Below are 25221 nucleotides of genomic sequence, written 5' to 3' on the forward strand. Positions count from 1 at the left end.
GGTTTGCTATTGGCAACCTACATTATCAATTCGAGGCCTTGCCTTTCGGACTGACCATGGCTCCTCGGATCTTCACCAATGTCATGGCAGTCATGACGGTTCTTCTCCGCCGTCAGAGTGTCAGGATCATGCCTTATCTGGATGACTTGCTGATCCTGGTGAACTGCCCAGATGTTCTCCTCAGTCATCTGGAACTGACGGTCCAATTCCTACAAGCCCACAGGTGGCTCATCAACTGGAAGAAGTCCTCGCTGGTCCCTGCTCAGAGCATGGTGTACCTGGGGGCATTGTTGGACACACACAACCAACGATTGTTCTTGTCTCCAGAAAAGGTCCTGAAACTTCAGGGCACGATCAGATACTTCCTCTCTCTCCAGAGAGTGTCAGTACACTCGGTGATGCAAGTACTAGGCCTCATGGTGTCGGCATTCGACATGGTAGAGTACGCTCAATTTCATTCCCGCTCTCTGCAGAGGTTAATCCTTTCCAAGTGGGATGGCCTGCCTCACTGGATCAGGTCTCAAATGATCTCCTTGACTCCGGAGGTTCGTTTGTCACTGAGCTGGTGGCTACAGGACCAACAGTGAGCAGGGGCCGTCCCTTCTGGATCTCCAACTGGGTCCTCCTGACAACGGACGCCAGTCTGCGAGGTTGGGGCATGGTGTTGGAGCAACACTTTCTCCAGGGTCGGTGGACCAGGGAGGAATCTCTCCTCCCGATAAACATTCTGAAATTGCGGGCAGTGTTCAATGCGTTGACACTGGCCCTGCCTTTAGTACAGAACAGGCCTGTTCAAGTATAATCAGACAACGCCACCATGGTGGTGTACATAAATCATCAAGGCGGCACTCGAAGCCGCATGGCAATGATGGAAGTGTCAAAAATCCTCCAAGGGGTGGAACGCCATCTGCCAGCTATATCGGCAGTGTTCATTCCAGGAGTCCTCAACTGGGAAGAGGACTTCCTCAGTCATCAGGACGTTTCACACCGGAGTGTGGAGCCTTCATCCAGAACTCTTTCAACTCCTAGTGGACAAGTGGGGCCTACCAGATGTAGATCTGATGGCATCTCGACACAATCACAAGGTTCCGGTCTTTGGAGCAAGGACAAGGGATCCTCAAGCAGCGTTCGTGGGCGCACTGGCAATTCCATGGAACTTTCGGCTGCCATATGTGTTCCCTCCAGTATCATTCCTGCCCAGGGTAATAAGGAAGTTCAAGCAAGAAGGAGGAATACTACTTCTAATCACTCCAGCGTGACCCAGACTGCATTGGTTCTCAGACCTGCAGGGTCTCTCGATAGAGCATCCTCTTCTACTCCCTCAACACCCAAACCTCCTCGTTCAGGGCACTATTGTCTACCCGGACCTGGCCAGACTGGCTTTGACAGCGTGACTCTTGAAGCATCACTCCTGAGAGCAAAATTATTCTCTGAGGTGGTCATTCAAACTATGTTGAAAGCCCGTAAACCAGCTTCAGCTCGGATTTATTACAGGGTCTGGAATTCTTACTTCGCATGGTGTGCTGCTAAGAGTTATGATGCATATACTTTCAAAACTTCCAGACTTTTGGCTTTTCTACAATGAGGCCTAGACTTGGGCCTTCATCTGGCCTCCCTCAAGGTTCATATATCTGCCTTGTCGGTGTGGTTTCAGAGTAAAATTGCGTCTCTCCTGACGTTCACGCTTTCACTCAGGGTGTTCTAAGAATTCAGCCTCCATATGTCCCTCCTATGGCTACATAGGATCTGTCTGTCATCTTAAATGCCCTGCAAGAGTCTCCATTTGAACCTCTTGAGTCTGTGGACCTTAAATGCCTTACGCTTAAGGTCGTGTTTCTGTTGGCTATTGCCTCTGCTAGAAGGGTGTCGAACTTCGGTCCTTTGTCCTGTCGTTCACCCTTTCTGATTTTTCATCGTGTCCGGGCAGTTTTTTCGAACTCGCCCTGGTTATTTACCTAAGGTGGTATCATCTTTTCACCTTAACCAGGAGATTGTGGTTCCGGCCTACATCTCTTCTGGATTGTCCTCCAAAGAAAGATCTTTGGACGTGGTACGGGCTCTCCGTATTTATGTGGAAAGGACTGCCTCTATCAGGAGGTCAGATTCCCTTTTTGTACTTTTTGTTTTTTAGAAACGTGGCTGGCCTGCGAATAAGCAAACCTTGGCCAGATGGATTAGAATGGTGATTGCAGAAGCTTATGCGCAGGCTGGGCTCTCAGCTCCTGCTGCTATCAAGGCCAATTCTACTCGGTCCATTGGACCTTCTTGGGTGGCTCGCCGTGGCATATCCGCGGAACAATTGTGCAAGGCGGCTACGTGGTCCTCAGTGAACACATTCATCAGGTTCTATGCCTTTGATACTTCCGTCTCCCAGGATGCATCCTTTGGACGCCAGGTTCTTGTGCCTGCTACAGTGCGTCCCCTCCCTTGAAGAACTGCTTTAGGACATCCCCGATGTTATTCCCTGTGGAATAGCAGTGTACCCCACTGCAGAAAAGGAGATTTATGGTAGACTTACCATTGTTAAATCTCTTTCTGCGAGGCACACTGGATTCCACAGGGCGCCCATCCTGACACACTTAGCTTCTTTGAGTTTGTATGTGGTTCTATGTGACTAACATCTACCATCTCTCTTACCTGCTACTGCATTGGACTGGTTAACAAAACTGAGCTCCAGTGCCTGAAGGCGGGGCTATAGAGGAGGTGGTGCAGTGCATCCTGGGAACAGTCAAAGCTTTAGCCTGTTGGTGCCTCGGATCAAGATCCAACTGTACACCCCGATGTTATTCCCTGTGGAATCCAGTGTAACTCACAGAAAGATATTTAACAATGGTAAGTCTACCATAAATCTCCTTTTATTACAGATGGCACCAAATGTGACATTAATCATTACTAGTTAAATGTGGGAACTTTAACATTTTCAGCCAGGAATTAAAGAAACTTGAAAGTTACATACTAAACATTTGGCATGTCACAGGAATGGAAAAAATAACATACTATCTCCATGGCAGTGGAAACATTTTTGGTCTGGTCTGGGCTCTGTGATTGTCCAAAGACAATGCCTCCCTGTTTCTGTCTCTCCTTGTCCCACCCATTGGCCATCTGCCCTGTTTTCTATATCTACACACACACACACACACACACACACACACACACACACACACACACACACACACACACACACACACACACACACACACACACATCAACACCAACTGTCTCCCAAGGTCTCCCAACGGCTGCAGCCTATGCAAACCAGGAATGTTTGGTATGCAGGGTAGTTGTTACACATTGGAACCACTTTATGCTAATCACAGTCAGGACTGACAGTCCCAGGGGAAGAAAACTGGCACTGCTTGTCCAGCATTTGATTAACAGAAAGCAGTTCCTATAAGAAGCCACTCCCAGTGCACTCCCCGTGGTGCAGGTTTTACTACTATTGCTGCTGGACTCCCCTTCTCTTGTTTGTAGATTATCCCCTGGTTATACAAACTGAGTGTATTATGTACAATCTATCTGAATTATATCTCATATTTCATTGTAACTTAAATTTCTCTTATATAACTAGTCTTATTTCTTCTATGTTTATGTACTGTACAGTGTTAACTTTGTTGCTATTGACTATTTAAAATAAATAATTTATAGAAAATACCGAACCATAGTATGGATGAAGAAAACATGTACATACTGTATTTCATGTGAGCCCTTAGTGGACTAGGAATGGGATACTCTACACTAATGTCGTTGTAGTTGCCCCAATAAAAACACATGAAGGAAAGAGTAAAAATTACACTTTAAAGACGAGCAGAGGACTCTTGTTAGGACCATCCACCTCATTTCTTATCTCTATAGGATGAGAGCAGAAATGTGGCGCGAGACTCATCCCACCATTCCAGCGGCCCCTCATGGTCCCTAATACCACTCAGAACTTACTGTAGCTATGAGATAATAGAGATGTAATGCCAGTGGGAGAGAATGTTTATTTGCTGTCTGTGGATGATGTTTTCTTATATCTGGGCAGAATAGGCAATGTGACAGATGCTAATTATAACAGTAACACATCACTGACCTACTTTTATGTAAGGGGTGAGAGCTGCTGTCTATGGGGCAATATGACCAATGTTCTCCCTGCAATACCTCCCCATTCGCTCCAGTTACACTTGCCTCCACCAGACATTTGTGCAGGACAACTAATAGCTACAGTATTTACTGATCATTTACAGAAAAAACCCTTTTCCTAGATATGGGTACAGTAGAGGACAGCAGTGTGAGAAGCATTCTACAAATCAGTGGGATCTATTTCCTTAAGAACTACAAGTATGCAACAACAGGGGTCAAAGTATATGACTGTAGGTGTTATTCTTTCTCTCTGTTTATGAGGTGCTTCATTCAGCAGCACTAGGCAAGCCCTGGCACGGAACTAATCCCACCAGCATGCCTATTAGCCTGTGGCTAGCTGACATGTATTCCCATAACAAATTGCCTGCTCCTGCTGTAGAGGAAGGTCTAGAGTTCTCTCTCAAGGCAAGGGGTACTGTACTAATATAATAATAATAATAATTGTTATTATTATTATTATTATTATTATATAGACATTGTCTATATACAAATGTATTTCTGTAAGGTTCTGCAAGGTACATAGTTGTACAGGTTGAGTCTCCCATATCCGAAAATGCTTGGGATCAGGAGTATTTTGGATTTCAGATTTTTCCATATTTTGGAATATGTGCATGCCTTAATGAGATGTCTTAGGAGATAGGACCCAAGTCTAAACACAAAACGCATGACTTCCGCTTCGTGACAAAGCCGCCCTGTGGGCCTAATTCAGACCTGATCGCTAGCAAGCGATTTTTGCAGCCCTGCGATCAGATACAGGGGGAGTGTATTTTAGCTGTGCAAGTGTGCGAACGCATGTGTAGCAGAGCTGTACAAACAGATTTTGTGCAGTCTCTGCGGTGAGCAGGACTTACTCAGTCGCTGCAATCACATCAGCCTGTCCAGGACAGAATTAACGTCAGGAACCCTCCATGCTAACGCATGGATATGCCTGCGTTTTTCCAACCACTCGCTGAAAACGGTCGGTTGACACCCACAAACGCCCTCTTCCTGTCAATCTCCTTGCGATCGCCCATGCAAATGGATCCGTCGCACAAACCCATCGCTGAGCTGTAATCTGCTTTGTACTCGTGCGACGCGCCTGCACATTGCGGTGCATGCGCAGTTTGTGCCTGATCGCCCGCTGGGCGAAAACGCGCAGCAGCGAACAGGTCTGAATTACCCTCTGTGTGCGTAGAAACGCGGTGAGGATACAGAGCTATGGTCAGCTGTCAGTATATCTAGAGGACCTTGTCAGTGCTCACTTGTGCCTGCCTGCCTGCTGTATTGAGGTTTTGGTGTCAGCGGAAACTGTACTGAAACTACACAGGTGCACCCAGTCTCACTACGTGTAACTCCTGTTTTCCCTTGCTACTTGTGGGACAATAATACTCACCATCCAGCGTGCTCATGGAAATTCAGACTCTTACTGCACTGCTGATCCTGGCGGGTTGATGACGGGCCAATTGAGCTACGGTACATGAGAAACCACTCATCTATGACAATACTATATCCCACTATATACAGGTGGAGAGCTGTTTAACCGGGTTGGATACAGGATCCCGGTGCTTGGGATGCCGGCTGTCAAATACCGCTAGCGGCATCCCGGAGCTTAAGATCCCTACAGCTAGTAATAGCTAAGGTAATCCTGACCACTTAACCTCCTAAACCTAAACCCCCTTCCCTCGCAGCCTAATCCTAACCTCCCCAGTGGTGCCTAACCCTGATTTCTACTACCCACAGCCTAAACCTAACTCTCTCTTCCCGCAGCCTAACTCTAGCCTACCCAGGGGTGCCTAACCCTAATCTCTACTACCCACAGCCTAAACCTAACTCTCTCTTCCCGCAGCCTAACTCTAGCCTACCCAGGGGTGCCTAACCCCCCTCTTCCTGCAGCCTAACCCTTGCAACGTCCTAGCATTCTTCATTCAGGATTCCAGTGGTCGGGATCCTGGCACTGGCATTTCAGTCAATGTCTGGATACTGGCATTGGCATTCCAAGCTATGTCAGAATTCCGCCGTCGGTATTCCAACTGCTGGGATCACGAATGCCGGGATCCTGCCCGCATCCTGTTTATCCTATTGCAAGACTGAGCTTATCTACTGTGCATGCTGTGGCTGTTTGGAGGCTGACTGGACTTCGTTAGGAGTCTTGACTTTAATAATAAGTCACTGACCTACAGTACTACTCTCTGGCACTTAAGAGCTATTTTCCATCACTACCAGTGAAACACATTGAATTTGCCGATGCAGACTAGGAGAAAGGAGTTTATACTTATTGCTCTACTGCTATATCGGTAGTGGCTTATATTTACCATTATTCTCCTAGTACGCATGGAGAAATATGAATGACTACATTATATGAATCACTAGGGTGACGAGCGGACCTTTCTTGATATATATACTTTTATTAAGGTGCCTCTTTTTAGTATTCCTTATCTCTCTGATAGCTAACCTGGGCTGATTTGTTGTATGAAATTGTTTCTTGTCCGACTTCCAGGAGTCATTATTATCAATTATTTTTAACAAAATGCTGTATCCAGAAAGTATTCACAAACGCTTCACTTTTTCCACATTTTGTTATGTTACAGCCTTATTCCAAAATGGAATAAATTCATTTTTCCCCTCAAACTAAGAAATCACATGTACATAAGTATTCACAGCCTTTGCTCAATACTTTGTTGATGCACCTTTGGCAGCAATTACAGCCTCAAGTCTTTTTGAGTATGATGCCTCAAGCTTGGCACACCTATCTTTGGGCAGTTTCGTACATTCCTCTTTGCAGCATCTCTCAAGCTCCATCAGGTTGAATGGGAAGCGTCGGTGCACAGCCATTTTCAGATCTTTCCAGAGATATTCAGTTGGATTCAAGTCTGGGCTCTGGCTGAGCCACTCAAGGACATTCACAGAGTTGTCCTGAAGCCACTCCTTTGGTATCTTGGCTGTATGCTTAGGGTCGTTGTCCTGCTGAAAGATGAACCGTCGCCCCAGTCTGAGGTCAAGAGCGCTCTGGAGCAAGTTTTCATCCAGGATGTCTCTGTACATTGCTGCATTAATCTTTCCCTCTATTCTGACTAGTCTCCCAGTTCCTGCCACTGAAAAACTTCCCCACAGCATGATGTTGCCACCACCATGCTTCACTGTAGGGATGGTATTGGCCTAGTGATGAGCGGTGCCTGGTTTCCTCCAAACATTACTCCTGGCATGCACGCCAAAGAAATCAATCTTTGTCTCATCAGACCAGAGAATTTTGTTTCTCATGGTTTGAGAGTCCTTCAGGTGCATTTTGGCAAACTCTAGGCGGGCTGTGCTTTTTACTAAGGAGTGGCTTCCGTCTGGCCACTCTACCATACAGGCCTGTTTGGTGGATTGCTGCAAAGATGGTTGTCCTTCTGGAAGGTTCTCCTCTCTCCACAGAGGAATGCTGTAGCTCTGACAGAGTGAACATCGGGTTCTTGGTCACCTCCCTGACTAGGGCCCTTCTCCCCCGATCGCTCAGTTTAGACAGCCGGCTAGCTCTAGGAAGAGTCTTGGTGCTTCCGAACTTATTCCATTTACGGATGATGGAGGCCACTGTGCTTATTGAGACCTTCAAAGCAGCAGATATTTTTCTGTACCCTTCCCCAGATTTGTGCCTCGAGACAATCATGTCTCGGAGGTCTACAGACAATTCCTTTGACTTCATGCTTGGCTTATGCTCAGACATGCACTGTCAAGTGTGGGACCTTATATAGACAGGCGTGTGCCTTTCCAAATCGTGTCCTATCAACTGAATTTACCACAGGTGGACTCCAATTAAGCTGTAGGAACATCTCAAGGACCATCAGAGGAAACAGGATGCACCTGTGCTCAATTATGAGCTTCATGGCAAAGGCTGTGAATACTTATGTACATGTGATTTATTAGTTTTTTTATTTTAAATAAATTAGCAAAAATCTCAAAAAAACTTTTTTCACATTGTCATTATGGGGAATTGTGTGTAGAATTTTGAGGGGAAAAATGAATTTATTCCATTTTAGAATAAGGATGTAACATAACAAAATGTGGAAAAAGTGAAGCGCTGTGAATACTTTCCGGATGCACTGTATATTTATTATTTTGTATGTGTGTGTAATTGAGCGCCACCTGGGTTTTCTTTGTTCTGTTTATAATATTCCTAAAAGGACTGGCATTCCTCCGCCAGATGTTCTGCCATTATTACACCTCACGATCAGATTATTGCCCCGATTGGCTCTGGAACTATTTCTGCCCTGTTATGAAATGCATTTATATTTCATATACACCTTATACACATAGCTGAAGGTAGTTTATACAATATTTTTAATAATTCTGGCGCATGAAGCAAAGTTCGTGTATATTGAACCATCAGAAAGCAAAGGTGTCACTCTTTGTCGCGCTCAAAAAATGTGGGATTTCGGATTATTTTGGATATAGACTTTTCGTCAACGGGAGACTCAACCTGTATTCTGTATCTATGTAGAAAAAAATAAGAATTTACTCACCGGTAATTCTATTTCTCGTAGTCCGTAGTGGATGCTGGGTACTCCGTAAGGACCATGGGGAATAGACGGGCTCCCCAGGAGACTGGGCACTCTTAAAAGAAAGATTAGGTACTATATCTGGTGTGCACTGCTCCTCCCTCTATGCCCCTCCTCCAGACCTCAGTTAGGGAAACTGTGCCCGGAAGAGCTGACATTACTAGGAAAGGATTTGGAATCCAGGGTAAGACTCATACCAGCCACACCAATCACACCGTACAACTTGTGATAACTATACCCAGTTAAGAGTATGAACAACAACTGAGCCTCATTCAACAGATGGCTCAGAACAATAACCCTATAGTTAAGCAATAACTATATACAAGTATTGCAGAAAGTCCGCACTTGGGACGGGCTCCCAGCATCCACTACGGACTACGAGAAATAGAATTACCGGTGAGTAAATTCTTATTTTCTCTGACGTCCTAGTGGATGCTGGGTACTCCGTAAGGACCATGGGGATTATACCAAAGCTCCCAAACGGGCGGGAGAGTGCGGATGACTCTGCAGCACCGAATGAGCAAACTCAAGGTCCTCCTCAGCCAGGGTATCAAACTTGTAGAACTTTGCAAAAGTGTTTGATCCCGACCAAGTAGCAGCTCGGCAAAGTTGTAAAGCCGAGACCCCTCGGGCAGCCGCCCAAGAAGAGCCCACCTTCCTCGTGGAATGGGCTTTTACTGATTTAGGATGCGGCAGTCCAGCCGAAGAATGTGCAAGTTGAATCGTGCTACAGATCCAGCGAGCAATAGTCTGCTTTGAAGCAGGAGCACCCATCTTGTTGGGTGCATGCAGGATAAACAGCGAGTCAGTTTTTCTGACTCTAGTCGTCCTGGAAACATAGATTTTCAGGGCCCGGACTACGTCCAGCAACTTGGAATCCTCCAAGTCCAGAGTAGCCGCAGGCACCACAATAGGTTGGTTCAAATGAAACGCTGATACCACCTTTGGGAGAAATTGGGGACGAGTCCTCAATTCTGCCCTGTCCATATGGAAAATCAGATATGGGCTTTTACAGGACAAAGCCGCCAATTCTGACACACGCCTAGCTGAGGCCAAGGCCAACAGCGTGACTACCTTCCACGTGAGATACTTCAACTCCACGGTCTGAAGTGGCTCAAACCAATGTGATTTTAGGAAATCCAACACTACGTTGAGATCCCAAGGTGCCACTGGAGGCACAAAAGGGGGCTGAATATGCAGCACTCCCTTAACAAACGTCTGAACTTCAGGCAGTGAAGCCAGTTCTTTTTGAAAAAAAAAATAGACAGGGCTGAAATCTGGACTTTAATGGATCCCAATTTTAGGCCCATAGTCACTCCTGACTGTAGGAAGTGCAGAAATCGACCCAGCTGAAATTCCTCTGTTGGGGCCTTCATGGCCTCACACCAAGCAACATATTTTCGCCATATGCGGTGATAATGTTTTGCTGTCACATCCTTCCTAGCTTTTATCAGCGTAGGAATGACTTCAACCGGAATGCCCTTTTCCATTAGGATCCGGCGTTCAACCGCCATGCCGTCAAACGCAGCCGCGGTAAGTCTTGGAACAGACAGGGCCCCTGCTGTAGCAGGTCCTGTCGGAGCGGCAGAGGCCAAGGGTCTTCTGAGATCATTTCTTGTAGTTCCGGGTACCAAGTTCTTCTTGGCCAATCCGGAACGATGAGTATAGTTCTTACTCCTCTCTTTCTTATTATCCTCAGTACCTTTGGTATGAGAGGAAGAGGAGGGAACACATAAACCGACTGGTACACCCACAGTGTCACTAGAGCGTCCACAGCTATCGCCTGAGGGTCCCTTGACCTGGCGCAATATCTTTTTAGCTTTTTGTTGAGGCGGGACGCCATCATGTCCACCTGTGGCCTTTCCCAACGATTTACAATCAGCTGGAAGACTTCTGGATGAAGTCCCCACTCTCCCGGGTGGAGGTCGTGCCTGCTGAGGAAGTCTGCTTCCCAGTTGTCCACTCCCGGAATGAACACTGCTGACAGTGCTAGCACGTGATTGTCCGCCCATCGGAGAATCCTTGTGGCTTCTGCCATCGCCATCCTGCTTCTTGTGCCGCCCTGTCGGTTTACATGGGCGACAGCCGTGATGTTGTCTGACTGAATCAGCACCGGCTGGTTTTGAAGCAGGGGTTCTGCTTCACTTAGGGCATTGTAAATGGCCCTTAGTTCCAGAATATTTATGTGTAGGGAAGTCTCCTGACTCGACCATTGTCCTTGGAAGTTTCTTCCCTGAGTGACTGCCCCCCAACCTCGGAGGCTTGCATCCGTGGTCACCAGGACTCAGTCCTGAATGCCGAATCTGCGGCCCTCGAGAAGATGAGCACTCTGCAGCCACCACAGCAGAGACACCCTGGCCGTCGGGGACAGGGTAATCAGCCGATGCATCTGAAGATGCGATCCGGACCACTTGTCTAACAGATCCCACTGAAAGATCCTTGCATGGAACCTGCCGAAGGGAATTGCTTCGTAAGAAGCTACCATCTTTCCCAGGACTCGCGTGCAGTGATGCACCGACACCTGTTTTGGTTTCAGGAGGTCTCTGACCAGAGATGACAACTCCTTGGCCTTCTCCTCCGGGAGAAACACCTTCTTCTGTTCTGTGTCCAGAATCATGCCCAAGAACAGCAGACGCGTCGTAGGAACCAGCTGCGACTTTGGGATATTCAGAATCCAGCCGTGCTGTTGCAGCACTTCCGGAGATAGTGCTACTCCGACCAACAACTGCTCCTTGGACCTTGCCTTTATAAGGAGATCGTCCAAGTACGGGATAATTATAACTCCCTTCTTTCGAAGGAGTATCATCATTTCGGCCATTACCTTGGTAAATACCCTCGGTGCCGTGGACAGACCAAACGACAACGTCTGGAATTGGTAATGGCAGTCCTGTACCACAAACCTGAGGTACTCCTGGTGAGGTGGGTAAATGGGGACATGTAGGTAAGCATCCTTGATGTCCAGTGACACCATAAAATCCCCCTCTTCCAGGCTTGCAATAACCGCCCTGAGCGATTCCATTTTGAACTTGAACTTCCTTATATAAGTGTTCAAGGATTTCAAATTTAGAATGGGTCTTACCGAACCATCTGGTTTCGGTACCACAAACATTGTGGAATAGTAACCCCGTCCCTGTTGAAGGAGGGGAACTTTGATTATCACCTGCTGAAGGTACAGCTTGTGAATTGCCGCCAGTACTACCTCCCTTTCCATGGGAGTAGCTGGCAAGGCTGATTTGAGGTAACGGCGAGGGGGAGACGTCTCGAACTCCAGCTTGTATCCCTGAGATACCACTTGTAGAACCCAGAGATCCATCTGTGAGCGAACCCACTGGTCGCTAAAGTTCCGGAGACGGGCCCCCACCGCACCTGGCTCCACCTGTGGAGCCCCAGCGTCATGCGGTGGACTTAGTGGAAGCAGGGCAGGATTTTTGTTCCTGGGAACTGGCTGTCTGGTGCAGCTTTTTCCCTCTACCCCTGCCTCTGGGTAGAAAGGACGCGCCTCTGACCCGCTTGCCTTTCTGAGGCCGAAAGGACTGTACTTGATAATACGGTGCTTTCTTAGGCTGGGAGGGAACCTGAGGTAAAAAAGTCGACTTCCCAGCTGTTTCTGTGGATACGAGGTCCGAGAGACCGTCCCCAAACAATTTCTCACCCTTATAAGGCAAAACTTCCATGTGCCTTTTAGAATCAGCATCACCTGTCCACTGCCGAGTCCATAATACTCTCCTGGCAGAAATGGACATTGCATTAATTCTAGATGCCAGCCGGCAAATGTCCCTCTGTGCATCCCTAATATATAAGACTACGTCTTTAATATGCTCTATGGTTAGCAAAATAGTATCCCTGTCAAGGGAATCAATGTTATCTGATAGGGAATCAGACCATGCTGCTGCAGCACTACACATCCAGGCTGAAGCAATAGCAGGTCTCATTATAGTACCTGAGTGTGTATACACAGACTTCAGGATAGCCTCCTGCTTTCTATCTGCAGGCTCCTTTAAGGCGTCCGTATCCTGAGACAGCAGTGCCACCTTTTTTGATAAGCATGTGAGCGCCTTGTCCACCCTAGGGGATGTTTCCCAACGCAACCTGTCCGTTGGCGGGAAAGGGTACGCCCATTAGTAACCTCTTAGAAATCACTAATTTCTTATCTGGGGAACACCACGCTTCTTCACACAATTCATTTAATTCATCAGATGGGGGAAAAGTCACTGGCTGCTTTTTCTCCCCAAACATAATACCCTTTTTAGTGGTAACCGGGTTAATGTCAGAAATGTGCAACACATTTTTCATTGCCGTAATCATGCATCGGATGGCCCTTGTGGATTGTACATTTGTCTCATCCTCGTCGACACTGGAGTCAGACTCCGTGTCGACATCTGTGTCTGCCATCTGAGGTAGCGGGCGTTTTTGAGCCCCTGATGGCCTCTGAGACGCTTGGGCAGGCGCGGGCTGAGATGCCGGCTGTCCCAAAGCTGTTACGTCATCGAACCTTTTATGCAAGGAGTTGACACTGTCGGTTAATACCTTCCACATATCCTTCCACTCTGGTGTCGGCCCCGCAGGGGGCGACATCACACTTATCGGCTCCTGCTCCGCCTCCACGTAAGCGTCCTCATCAAACATGTCGACACAGCCATACCGACACACCGCACACACACACAGGGAATGCTCTGACTGAGGACAGGACCCCACAAAGTCCTTTGGGGAGACAGAGAGAGAGTATGCCAGCACACACCAGAGCGCTATATAACAGAGGGATTTACACTAATACAAAGTGAATTTTCCCCCAATAGCTGCTTATATCACCTTTTGCGCCAAAATTTATGTGCCCCCCCTCTCTTTTTTACCCTTCTCGTAGTGTATACTGCAGGGGAGAGCCTGGGGAGCGTCCTTCCAGCGGAGCTGTAAAGAGAAAATGGCGCTGGCTGTGCTGAGGAAGATAGCCCCGCCCCTTCAGCGGCGGGTTTCTCCCGCTTTTTTAATAATATTTATGGCGGGGGATTAGGCACATATACAGTTTATAACTGTATTATGTGCATTTTGCCAACAAAGGTATACATATTGCAGCCCAGGGTGCCCCCCCCCCCCCCCCAGCGCCCTGCACCCACCAGTGACCGGAGCGTGTGGTGTGCTGTGGGAGCAATGGCGCACAGCTGCAGTGCTGTGCGCTACCTTATTGAAGACCGGAGTCTTCAGCCGCCGATTTTCTCCTGGAATCTTCCGTCTTCTGGCTCTACAAGGGGGACGGCGGCGGGCTCCGGGAACGGACGATTGAGGTCGGGCCCTGTTTTCGATCCCTCTGGAGCTAATGGTGTCCAGTAGCCTTAGAAGCACAAGCTAGCTGCAAGCAGGTAGGTTTGCTTCTCTCCCCTCAGTCCCTCGTAGCAGTGAGTCTGTTGCCAGCAGATCTCACTGAAAATAAAAAACCTAACAAATACTTTCTTTTCTAGTAAGCTCAGGAGAGCCCACTAGGTGCATCCAGCTCTGGCCGGGCACAGATTCTAACTGAGGTCTGGAGGAGGGGCATAGAGGGAGGAGCCAGTGCACACCAGATATAGTACCTAATCTTTCTTTTAAGAGTGCCCAGTCTCCTGCGGAGCCCGTCTATTCCCCATGGTCCTTACGGAGTACCCAGCATCTACTAGGACGTCAGAGAAAAAGGAACTTGGAACCATAATGGTTTCATCTGTCACAAGTGTGCATACATGCTGTTAAATGCTTCACTGCAGTGATCATCGTGGCTGGCAAGCACTAGAGGACATAAGATTCCTGATTGACAGGCAGCCTGCCGAGCGACACAGTATTTTACATAGTGACATGTGCACAATGCTTTTCAATGCAGTCTTACTCTTGTTTTATACCCTTGTTTGATCACCTGCATATCAAGCACAGCACTGTTAATCCACCCACTTGCTTTTTGTTTTAAGTCAACTCTGTATGCTTTCAGAATAACATTGCCTTTTACCATTAACCTTATATTAAAACAAAACACTTGTATAGTTCTGTTTTTACACATCTATTGGATTTACAACACAAGGGGTACATTTACTAAGTTGGGAGGTTTGTTTTAGAACTGATGATGTTGCTCATAGCAACCAATCAGATTCTACTTAACATTTATCTAGCTGCTTCTAAAAGATAATTGGAAGAATCTGATTGGTTGCTATAGGCAATATCACCCTTTCTAAAAAAAAAACTCTCCCATTTACCCGAAATTTGTGCTGGTAGGGAAACTTTTATACTTCTGTGTCAGTTTGTTAACTCATATAATGTAAAAAAAGAAAAAAAGAAAAAAGAAATTGCTTTCTGAGAGCGCTGGAGAAAGTCAGCCCAAGGTCTGTCACATTCAGTTATTCTGCAGGACATTTAATTAAAGCAGAATTTTCTAGCGTTCATTCATGATCTGTGTCAGCAAAATGTCTTTATCTGGGAGCCAACTTTGCTTTCTCAGTACTTGAACTTGTCCTTTATCTGCTGTTAAAACATTTGTCAGGTGAAATTGTGAAAATGATAAATGAGGTCACAAGATCACAACGTGATATTTAATACCTTAAGTTGTGACCTAGACCGAAAGGTCCATAAAAGTGATTATATCAGTGACTTCTGTTAAGAAAATACCCCATTGTTCAAATATTTCAGCCTGTGAGCAAAGGTGATGTTTCACCTAGAGATGAGCGCCTGAAATTTTTCGGGTTTTGTGTTTTGGTTTTGGGTTCGGTTCCGCGGCCGTGTTTTGGGTTCGACCGCGTTTTGGCAAAACCTCACCGAATTTTTTTTGTCGGATTCGGGTGTGTTTTGGATTCGGGTGTTTTTTTCAAAAAACCCTAAAAAACAGCTTAAATCATAGAATTTGGGGGTCATTTTGATCCCATATTATTATTAACCTCAAAAACCATAATTTCCACTCATTTTCAGTCTATTCTGAATACCTCACACCTCACAATATTATTTTTAGTCCTAAAATTTGCACCGAGGTCGCTGGATGACTAAGCTAAGCGACCCTAGTGGCCGACACAAACACCTGGCCCATCTAGGAGTGGCACTGCAGTGTCACGCAGGATGTCCCTTCCAAAAAACCCTCCCCAAACAGCACATGACGCAAAGAAAAAAAGAGGCGCAATGAGGTAGCTGTGTGAGTAAGATTAGCGACCCTAGTGGCCGACACAAACACCGGGCCCATTTAGGAGTGGCACTGCAGTGTCACGCAGGATGTCCCTTCCAAAAAACCCTCCCCAAACAGCACATGACGCAAAGAAAAAAAGAGGCGCAATGAGGTAGCTGTGTGAGTAAGATTAGCGACCCTAGTGGCCGACACAAACACCGGGCCCATCTAGGAGTGGCACTGCAGTGTCACGCAGGATGGCCCTTCCAAAAAACACTCCCCAAACAGCACATGACGCAAAGAAAAAAAGAGGCGCAATGAGGTAGCTGACTGTGTGAGTAAGATAAGCGACCCTAGTGGCCGACACAAACACCGGGCCCATTTAGGAGTGGCACTGCAGTGTCACGCAGGATGTCCCTTCCAAAAAACCCTCCCCAAACAGCACATGACGCAAAGAAAAAGAAAAGAAAAAAGAGGTGCAAGATGGAATTGTCCTTGGGCCCTCCCACCCACCCTTATGTTGTATAAACAAAACAGGACATGCACACTTTAACCAACCCATCATTTCAGTGACAGGGTCTGCCACACGACTGTGACTGATATGACGGGCTGGTTTGGACCCCCCTCAAAAAAGAAGCAATTAATCTCTCCTTGCACAAACTGGCTCTACAGAGGCAAGATGTCCACCTCATCATCATCCTCCGATATATCACCGTGTACATCCCCCTCCTCACAGATTATCAATTCGTCCCCACTGGAATCCACCATCTCAGCTCCCTGTGTACTTTGTGGAGGCAATTGCTGCTGGTCAATGTCTCCGCGGAGGAATTGATTATAATTCATTTTAACGAACATCATCTTCTCCACATTTTCTGGATGTAACCTCGTACGCCGATTGCTGACAAGGTGAGCGGCGGCACTAAACACTCTTTCGGAGTACACACTTGTGGGAGGGCAACTTAGGTAGAATAAAGCCAGTTTGTGCAAGGGCCTCCAAATTGCCTCTTTTTCCTGCCAGTATAAGTACGGACTGTGTGACGTGCCTACTTGGATGCGGTCACTCATATAATCCTCCACCATTCTTTCAATGTTGAGAGAATCATATGCAGTGACAGTAGACGACATGTCCGTAATCGTTGTCAGGTCCTTCAGTCCGGACCAGATGTCAGCATCAGCAGTCGCTCCAGACTGCCCTGCATCACCGCCAGCGGGTGGGCTCGGAATTCTGAGCCTTTTCCTCGCACCCCCAGTTGCGGGAGAATGTGAAGGAGGAGATGTTGACAGGTCGCGTTCCGCTTGACTTGACAATTTTCTCACCAGCAGGTCTTTCAACCCCAGCAGACTTGTGTCTGCCGGAAAGAGAGATCCAAGGTAGGTTTTAAATCTAGGATCGAGCACGGTGGCCAAAATGTAGTGCTCTGATTTCAACAGATTGACCACCCGTGAATCCTTGTTAAGCGAATTAAGGGCTCCATCCACAAGTCCCACATGCCTAGCGGAATCGCTCCGTGTTAGCTCCTCCTTCAATGTCTCCAGCTTCTTCTGCAAAAGCCTTATGAGGGGAATGACCTGACTCAGGCTGGCAGTGTCTGAACTGACTTCACGTGTGGCAAGTTCAAAGGGCATCAGAACCTTGCACAACGTTGAAATCATTCTCCACTGCACTTGAGACAGGTGCATTCCACCTCCTATATCGTGCTCAATTGTATAGGCTTGAATGGCCTTTTGCTGCTCCTCCAACCTCTGAAGCATATAGAGGGTTGAATTCCACCTCGTTACCACTTCTTGCTTCAGATGATGGCAGGGCAGGTTCAGTAGTTTTTGGTGGTGCTCCAGTCTTCTGTACATGGTGCCTGTACGCCGAAAGTGTCCCGCAATTCTTCTGGCCACCGACAGCATCTCTTGCACGCCCCTGTCGTTTTTTAAAAAATTCTGCACCACCAAATTCAAGGTATGTGCAAAACATGGGACGTGCTGGAATTTGCCCATATTTAATGCACACACAATATTGCTGGCGTTGTCCGATGCCACAAATCCACAGGAGAGTCCAATTGGGGTAAGCCATTCTGCGATGATCTTCCTCAGTTGCCGTAAGAGGTTTTCAGCTGTGTGCGTATTCTGGAAAGCGGTGATACAAAGCGTAGCCTGCCTAGGAAAGAGTTGGCGTTTGCGAGATGCTGCTACTGGTGCCGCCGCTGCTGTTCTTGCGGCGGGAGTCCATACATCTACCCAGTGGGCTGTCACAGTCATATAGTCCTGACCCTGCCCTGCTCCACTTGTCCACATGTCCGTGGTTAAGTGGACATTGGGTACAACTGCATTTTTTAGGACACTGGTGAGTCTTTTTCTGACGTCCGTGTACATTCTCGGTATCGCCTGCCTACAGAAGTGGAACCTAGATGGTATTTGGTAACGGGGGCACACTGCCTCAATAAATTATCTAGTTCCCTGTGAACTAACGGCGGATACCGGACGCACGTCTAACACCAACATAGTTGTCAAGGACTCAGTTATCCGCTTTGCAACAGGATGACTGCTGTGATATTTCATCTTCCTCGCAAAGGACTGTTGGACAGTCAATTGCTTACTGGAAGTAGTACAAGTGGGCTTACGACTTCCCCTCTGGGATGACCATCGACTCCCAGCAGCAACAACAGCAGCGCCAGCAGCAGTAGGCGTTACACGCAAGGATGCATCGGAGGAATCCCAGGCAGGAGAGGACTCGTCAGAATTGCCAGTGACATGGCCTGCAGGACTATTGGCATTCCTGGGGAAGGAGGAAATTGACACTGAGGGAGTTGGTGGGGTGGTTTGCGTGAGCTTGGTTACAAGAGGAAGGGATTTACTGGTCAGTGGACTGCTTCCGCTGTCGGCCCAAGTTTTTGAACTTGTCACTGACTTATTATGAATGCGCTGCAGGTGACGTATAAGGGAGGATGTTCCGAGGTGGTTAACGTCCTTACCCCTACTTATTACAGCTTGACAAAGGGAACACACGGCTTGACACCTGTTGTCCGCATTTCTGGTGAAATACTTCCACACCGAAGAGCTGATTTTTTTGGTATTTTCACCAGGCATGTCAACGGCCCTATTCCTCCCACGGACAACAGGTGTCTCCCCGGGTGCCTGACTTAAACAAACCACCTCACCATCAGAATCCTCCTGGTCAATTTCCTCCCCAGCGCCAGCAACACCCATATCCTCCTCATCCTGGTGTACTTCAACACTGACATCTTCAATCTGACTATCAGGAACTGGACTGCGGGTGCTCCTTCCAGCACTTGCAGGGGGCGTGCAAATGGTGGAAGGCGCATGCTCTTCACGTCCAGTGTTGGGAAGGTCAGGCATCGCAACCGACACAATTGGACTCTCCTTGTGGATTTGGGATTTCGAAGAACGCACAGTTCTTTGCGGTGCTACTGCTTTTGCCAGCTTGAGTCTTTTCATTTTTCTAGCGAGAGGCTGAGTGCCTCCATCCTCATGTGAAGCTGAACCACTAGCCATGAACATAGGCCAGGGCCTCAGCCGTTCCTTGCCACTCCGTGTGGTAAATGGCATATTGGCAAGTTTACGCTTCTCCTCCGACAATTTTATTTTAGGTTTTGGAGTCCTTTTTTTACTGATATTTGGTGTTTTGGATTTGACATGCTCTGTACTATGACATTGGGCATCGGCCTTGGCAGACGATGTTGCTGGCATTTCATCGTCTCGGCCATGACTAGTGGCAGCAGCTTCAGCACGAGGTGGAAGTGGATCTTGATCTTTCCCTAATTTTGAAACCTCAACATTTTTGTTCTCCATATTTTAATAGGCACAACTAAAAGGCACCTCAGGTAAACAATGGAGATGGATGGATACTAGTATACAATTATGGATGGACTGCTGAGTGCCGACACAGAGGTAGCTACAGCCGTGGACTACCGTACTGTACTGTGTCTGCTGCTAATATAGACTGGTTGATAAAGAGATGTAGTAGTAGTATGTATGTATAAAGAAGAAAGAAAAAAAAACCACGGGTAGGTGGTATACAATTATGGACGGACTGCCCAGTGCCGACACAGAGGTAGCTACAGCCGTGGACTACCGTACTGTACTGTGTCTGCTGCTAATATAGACTGGTTGATAAAGAGATGTAGTAGTAGTAGTATGTATGTATAAAGAAGAAAGAAAAAAAAACCACGGGTAGGTGGTATACAATTATGGACGGACTGCCCAGTGCCGACACAGAGGTAGCTACAGCCGTGGACTACCGTACTGTACTGTGTCTGCTGCTAATATAGACTGGTTGATAAAGAGATGTAGTAGTAGTAGTATGTATGTATAAAGAAGAAAGAAAAAAAAACCACGGGTAGGTGGTATACAATTATGGACGGACTGCCCAGTGCCGACACAGAGGTAGCTACAGCCGTGGACTACCGTACTGTACTGTGTCTGCTGCTAATATAGACTGGTTGATAAAGAGATGTAGTAGTAGTAGTATGTATGTATAAAGAAGAAAGAAAAAAAAAACACGGGTAGGTGGTATACAATTATGGACGGACTGCCCAGTGCCGACACAGAGGTAGCTACAGCCGTGGACTACCGTACTGTGTCTGCTGCTAATATAGACTGGTTGATAAAGAGATGTAGTAGTAGTATGTATGTATAAAGAAGAAAGAAAAAAAAACCACGGGTAGGTGGTATACAATTATGGACGGACTGCCCAGTGCCGACACAGAGGTAGCTACAGCCGTGGACTACCGTACTGTACTGTGCCTGCTGCTAATATAGACTGGTTGATAAAGAGATGTAGTAGTAGTAGTATGTATGTATAAAGAAGAAAGAAAAAAAAACCACGGGTAGGTGGTATACAATTATGGACGGACTGCCGAGTGCCGACACAGAGGTAGCTACAGCCGTGGACTACCGTACTGTACTGTGTCTGCTGCTAATATAGACTGGTTGATAAAGAGATGTAGTAGTAGTATGTTTGTATAAAGAAGAAAGAAAAAAAAACCACGGGTAGGTGGTATACAATTATGGACGGACTGCCGAGTGCCGACACAGAGGTAGCTACAGCCGTGAACTACCGTACTGTGTCTGCTGCGACTGGATGATAAATAATGATATAAAAAATATATATATATCACTACTGCAGCCGAACAGGTATATATTATATAATGACGGACCTGCTGGACACTGTCTGTCAGCAGAATGAGTTTTTTATAGAATAAAAAAAAAAAACACCACACAAGTGAAGTCACACGACGAGTGTTTAACTTTTTCAGGCAATCACAATATAGTATACTATACTACTAACTATACTGGTGGTCAGTGTGGTCAGGTCACTGGTCAGTCACACTGGCAGTGGCACTCCTGCAGCAAAAGTGTGCACTGTTTAATTTTAATAATAATATGTACTCCTGGCTCCTGTTATAACCTATAACTGGCACTGCAGTGCTCCCCAGTCTCCCCCACAATTATAAGATGTGTGAGCTGAGCACAGTCAGATACGAGTGTTTAACTTTTTCAGGCAATCACAATATAGTATACTATACTACTAACTATACTGGTGGTCAGTGTGGTCAGGTCACTGGTCAGTCACACTGGCAGTGGCACTCCTGCAGCAAAAGTGTGCACTGTTTAATTTTAATAATAATATGTACTCCTGGCTCCTGCTATAACCTATAACTGGCACTGCAGTGCTCCCCAGTCTCCCCCACAATTATAAGATGTGTGAGCTGAGCACAGTCAGATATATACATAGATGATGCAGCACACTGGGCTGAGCAGTGCACACAGATATGGTATGTGACTGAGTCACTGTGTATCGTTTTTTTCAGGCAGAGAACGGATATATTAAATAAAACTGCACTGTCTGGTGGTCACTGTGGTCAGTCACTAGTAAACTCTGCACTCTCTACACAGTTCTACAGTACTCCTAATCTCCAGTAAATCAGGTCAATCTCTCTCTCTCTCTCTTCTAATCTAAATGGAGAGGACGCCAGCCACGTCCTCTCCCTATCAATCTCAATGCACGTGTGAAAATGGCGGCGACGCGCGGCTCCTTATATAGAATCCGAGTCTCGCGATAGAATCCGAGCCTCGCGAGAATCCGACAGCGTCATGATGACGTTCGGGCGCGCTCGGGTTAACCGAGCAAGGCGGGAAGATCCGAGTCGCTCGGACCCGTGAAAAAAAACATGAAGTTCGTGCGGGTTCGGATTCAGAGAAACCGAACCCGCTCATCTCTAGTTTCACCTCCAATATTTTTATTTTTTTTATGGATCGGAAGAATGGGAAGTACAAATTAGAGATCTTAAAGACTGATGTTTGTTAAGGAATAGACAAAAGATAATAAAGATAATTAAAGCCCCCGTCTGGTAAAGATTTCACTTTACCACTGTCACACATGACTAATAGAATACATAGATTGTTATTTTAAGTTTATTGATTAAATGGATACTTAACAGTGATTAATTATCTTGATACTAGTTCCGTGTTTTCACCTATATAAACCTTTCTATACACATGTATATAATAATAGGAAATCAATTGGCCATAATTTTTTCAGGCGCAATTTTTTTCGCCATTTTTCCTTTAATTGTTCGCCAATTTTTGGGGGGCTATAGAATTACCCTCATTATTTTCACCTGAAAAAATATCTATTTTCAGGCAAAAACACAGGATGCTTCCCGGACCTGTGTTTTTACTGCCTAATTTGCAAAAAGGTCTAATTATGTAGCATTTTTTTGCGCAGCCTGCGGTTTTTCCACATTTTTATTTCAAATATAAAATAATTTTGACTTATAAACACTAAATATGTCCCTGGGTGACAATGGACATTACCCAGGGTAACAGTAGAACCTAATGAAGGTGTTTACAAACTTCACCTATTCTAAGTAATCCATTAAGATGCATACTTATGACAAAGTTACCTTCTGTCTGATGGAACCCTATTTTATTCTACACTCACTCATCTTCAGTATTCTACAAATCTTTCCTTCTGCTATACCTGCCCTAGACAACACATTGTATGCACATTTTGCTCTCGTATTTTCTTTGCCCATATATAATTATATATGTCATATATACATTTTTGTAAAATAGAATGAAAGTTTAATAATCAATATAACGATATACGATGCATAAACACACAAAACATATTTACAGTACATACACTATGCTTTTATACACACAGGCATGTGCACATGTTTCTCCCTAACCTTTACAGATGTCTATACATATGACAAAATGTTTGCAAGGAACGATATACATATTTTATGAGGAGCTCTGGCTGGGGGCTCTGGGGAGAATTATCTTTTGGATCTCAGGGAAAGTTGTAGGAAATTGCTGTAGGGTTGAGAAATGTTAACACCAGGACTGATTATTTTTTTGTGTTTTTTTTCTCACCTTTCATTGCTGACTGCGTTGTCGCCCTGTTACCAGGTTTTCTCAAGCATGAATAGCAGAAAGAAAAACACTGGGAAAGTTCGGACTTGTCTGCTTATCAATCCATCTTCATTAATAACCTTCATTGCACTGAGACGCGTTCCTTCTTCCCGCCTGCACACACGTGCGTTGTTGTGAGTTGCCCGCCACCAGCACAAATGGCTATTTTTGCATCTTGAAGCCACCTCATAATATTCTTTTTCTAGGCACCATCAAAGAGATACTGTCTCATTCACTCACTCAACAGGCCTGCGAGTGACTGGCTGTTATGTCACTGTGGACAGCTGTAACGGGCAAATCTCATCCCCGGACCTAGCCCTTTCTCTTACTTAATCTGCCTGAAATCGAGGTCACACAATTAAGCTGCTTTTTAATCCTGTGTCATTTCTGAATACTTCTGAATTATTACTCATGCCAGTGCTAGCTAGATCAGGTGACAGTGGACGTGTATTCTGGTCATTGAAGGCTTACGATTGGAGGCCGTATGGTGTGTTTTTGCTTGTGTATCACTTGACATTTGCATGTTAATGACAGGTTTTGACAGTTCAACTTGTTTGCATTACCCAGAAGTCATTCCTTGTGACATCTTCGAAAGATTACAATTGCTGAGCTGACACAATTTGGTGATATGAAAACACAGAGTGTTTTCTCTCTTTTCCCAAACTCCCTTTTTTAAGAATGGGATTAGAGATTCTTTCCAAGTACCCCCTGACAGATAAATATAGCAGGCACTTGTGTAGAGAGCACTCCGATGCATACCAGGGCAATGTATGGATGTTGATATATATACTTAAACATCTAAGCAGCTCATCTGTGCTCTACACATGTCTTGAGCCGAGGGGTTGGCGCTCGGATTACAGAGAGAGCTGGTAAGGGAAGGGTTAATCTTTAGATGAGAGTCATGCTTCCACTGCACAGCTGCCCGTCAGTTATATGCTATTTGTAGTGTATCTAAAATTAACGTGACAAATGCACTGTGCATGTTGGTTTAGAAAACACACATCAATAAAGATGTTCTCAGATCAGCATGTGAAATTATTGAGTTCACTTGTGCCAGTGGGTGGGCAGTGGGTGAGGGACCCAAGTACAGACCATAGGTGATCACTCATTGTGGAGATCACAGTTACCAAAGCTGCTCTACCATGTCTTTCCAAGCAAATATGGCCCTGTAACTTTCACATAGACAGTAATGTTAACTGATTTTTGAGTTCTGAATTTTTGGGGACTGGCCCGCAAGCAGGATGGGGTGATGGGATGAGTTGCACTTTTGCATGCTGTGAAGACAAGTGTCTGTCTCCCAAAAAAATTTATTAAAACAAAATGAGATTTTCCTTTAAAAAATACCCAATAGGGCATGGCCGCAAGCATTTGAGAAAAGACCAAGGGGGATATTTAATAAACATAATTATCTAAAAAAATCAGGAAAATGTGATATTTATGTTTTCTAGAGATGAAGATAAGTTTGTTTTTAAAAAAAATAGATAAATATCTATTCTTCAGTGGCGGTTGCAGTGCAGTCCAAAATTCATACAGGGGAGCCACATCAGCTGCCAGTGAGTCCCAGACAGCGATGTTAAGCAGTGTTTGGGGTGCCCCTGGGTCCAGGGGGGCCCACATCGCACACACTGCACCCATTTAATATACTTACCATTCCGGAGTCCCGTGGTAGTATGCCAGAGTCTACTTGCTTCCAGAGAGGAGGGGGCCAGCGACGGAGGCTGCACACGGGTCCCCTCCTCTCTTAAAATGCCCCTGATACCGATGCCGGGATCCCGGGCACCAGTTTGCCGGCAGGGGGTCCGAGAACTATTCCCACTCGTGGGTGTCCACGACACCAAGCCCGCAGCGTGGCAAGCGCAGCAAGCCCGCAAGGAGCTTAGTTGCGCTCGCGCCCCCCCCCCCTCCTGCCGGCATTCTGGCGGCTGGGATTCCGGCATCGGTATGTTGACCTCGGGATCCCGGTCGCCAGTCACCCATACCCAACGCAAACTGATATGCCTGAATAATGTTCTTTATAAAGCACCAGGAAATATGTTAGTGCTTTTAAACAAT

At 46.2% G+C, this 25221-nt stretch overlaps 2 protein-coding genes across 7 annotated transcripts in view; one reads left to right on the forward strand and one right to left on the reverse strand.

Moving 5' to 3' along the window:
* The window catches only part of LRTM1 (leucine rich repeats and transmembrane domains 1), a 57654-nt gene extending 34050 nt beyond the window's left edge, over positions 1 to 23604 (reverse strand). The window contains exon 1 of the mRNA XM_063940838.1: positions 23131 to 23604. Coding sequence (XP_063796908.1) covers positions 23131 to 23137 — 7 coding nt within the window. The 5' untranslated portion in view covers positions 23138 to 23604. The remainder of the gene's footprint in view (positions 1 to 23130) is intronic.
* The window catches only part of CACNA2D3 (calcium voltage-gated channel auxiliary subunit alpha2delta 3), a 2000770-nt gene that overhangs the window by 1626162 nt on the left and 349387 nt on the right, over positions 1 to 25221 (forward strand). The gene's annotated exons all lie outside the window — the stretch shown is intronic.

The sequence above is a fragment of the Pseudophryne corroboree genome, chromosome 9 (assembly GCF_028390025.1).
Source record: "Pseudophryne corroboree isolate aPseCor3 chromosome 9, aPseCor3.hap2, whole genome shotgun sequence".
Lineage (NCBI taxonomy): Eukaryota > Metazoa > Chordata > Amphibia > Anura > Myobatrachidae > Pseudophryne > Pseudophryne corroboree.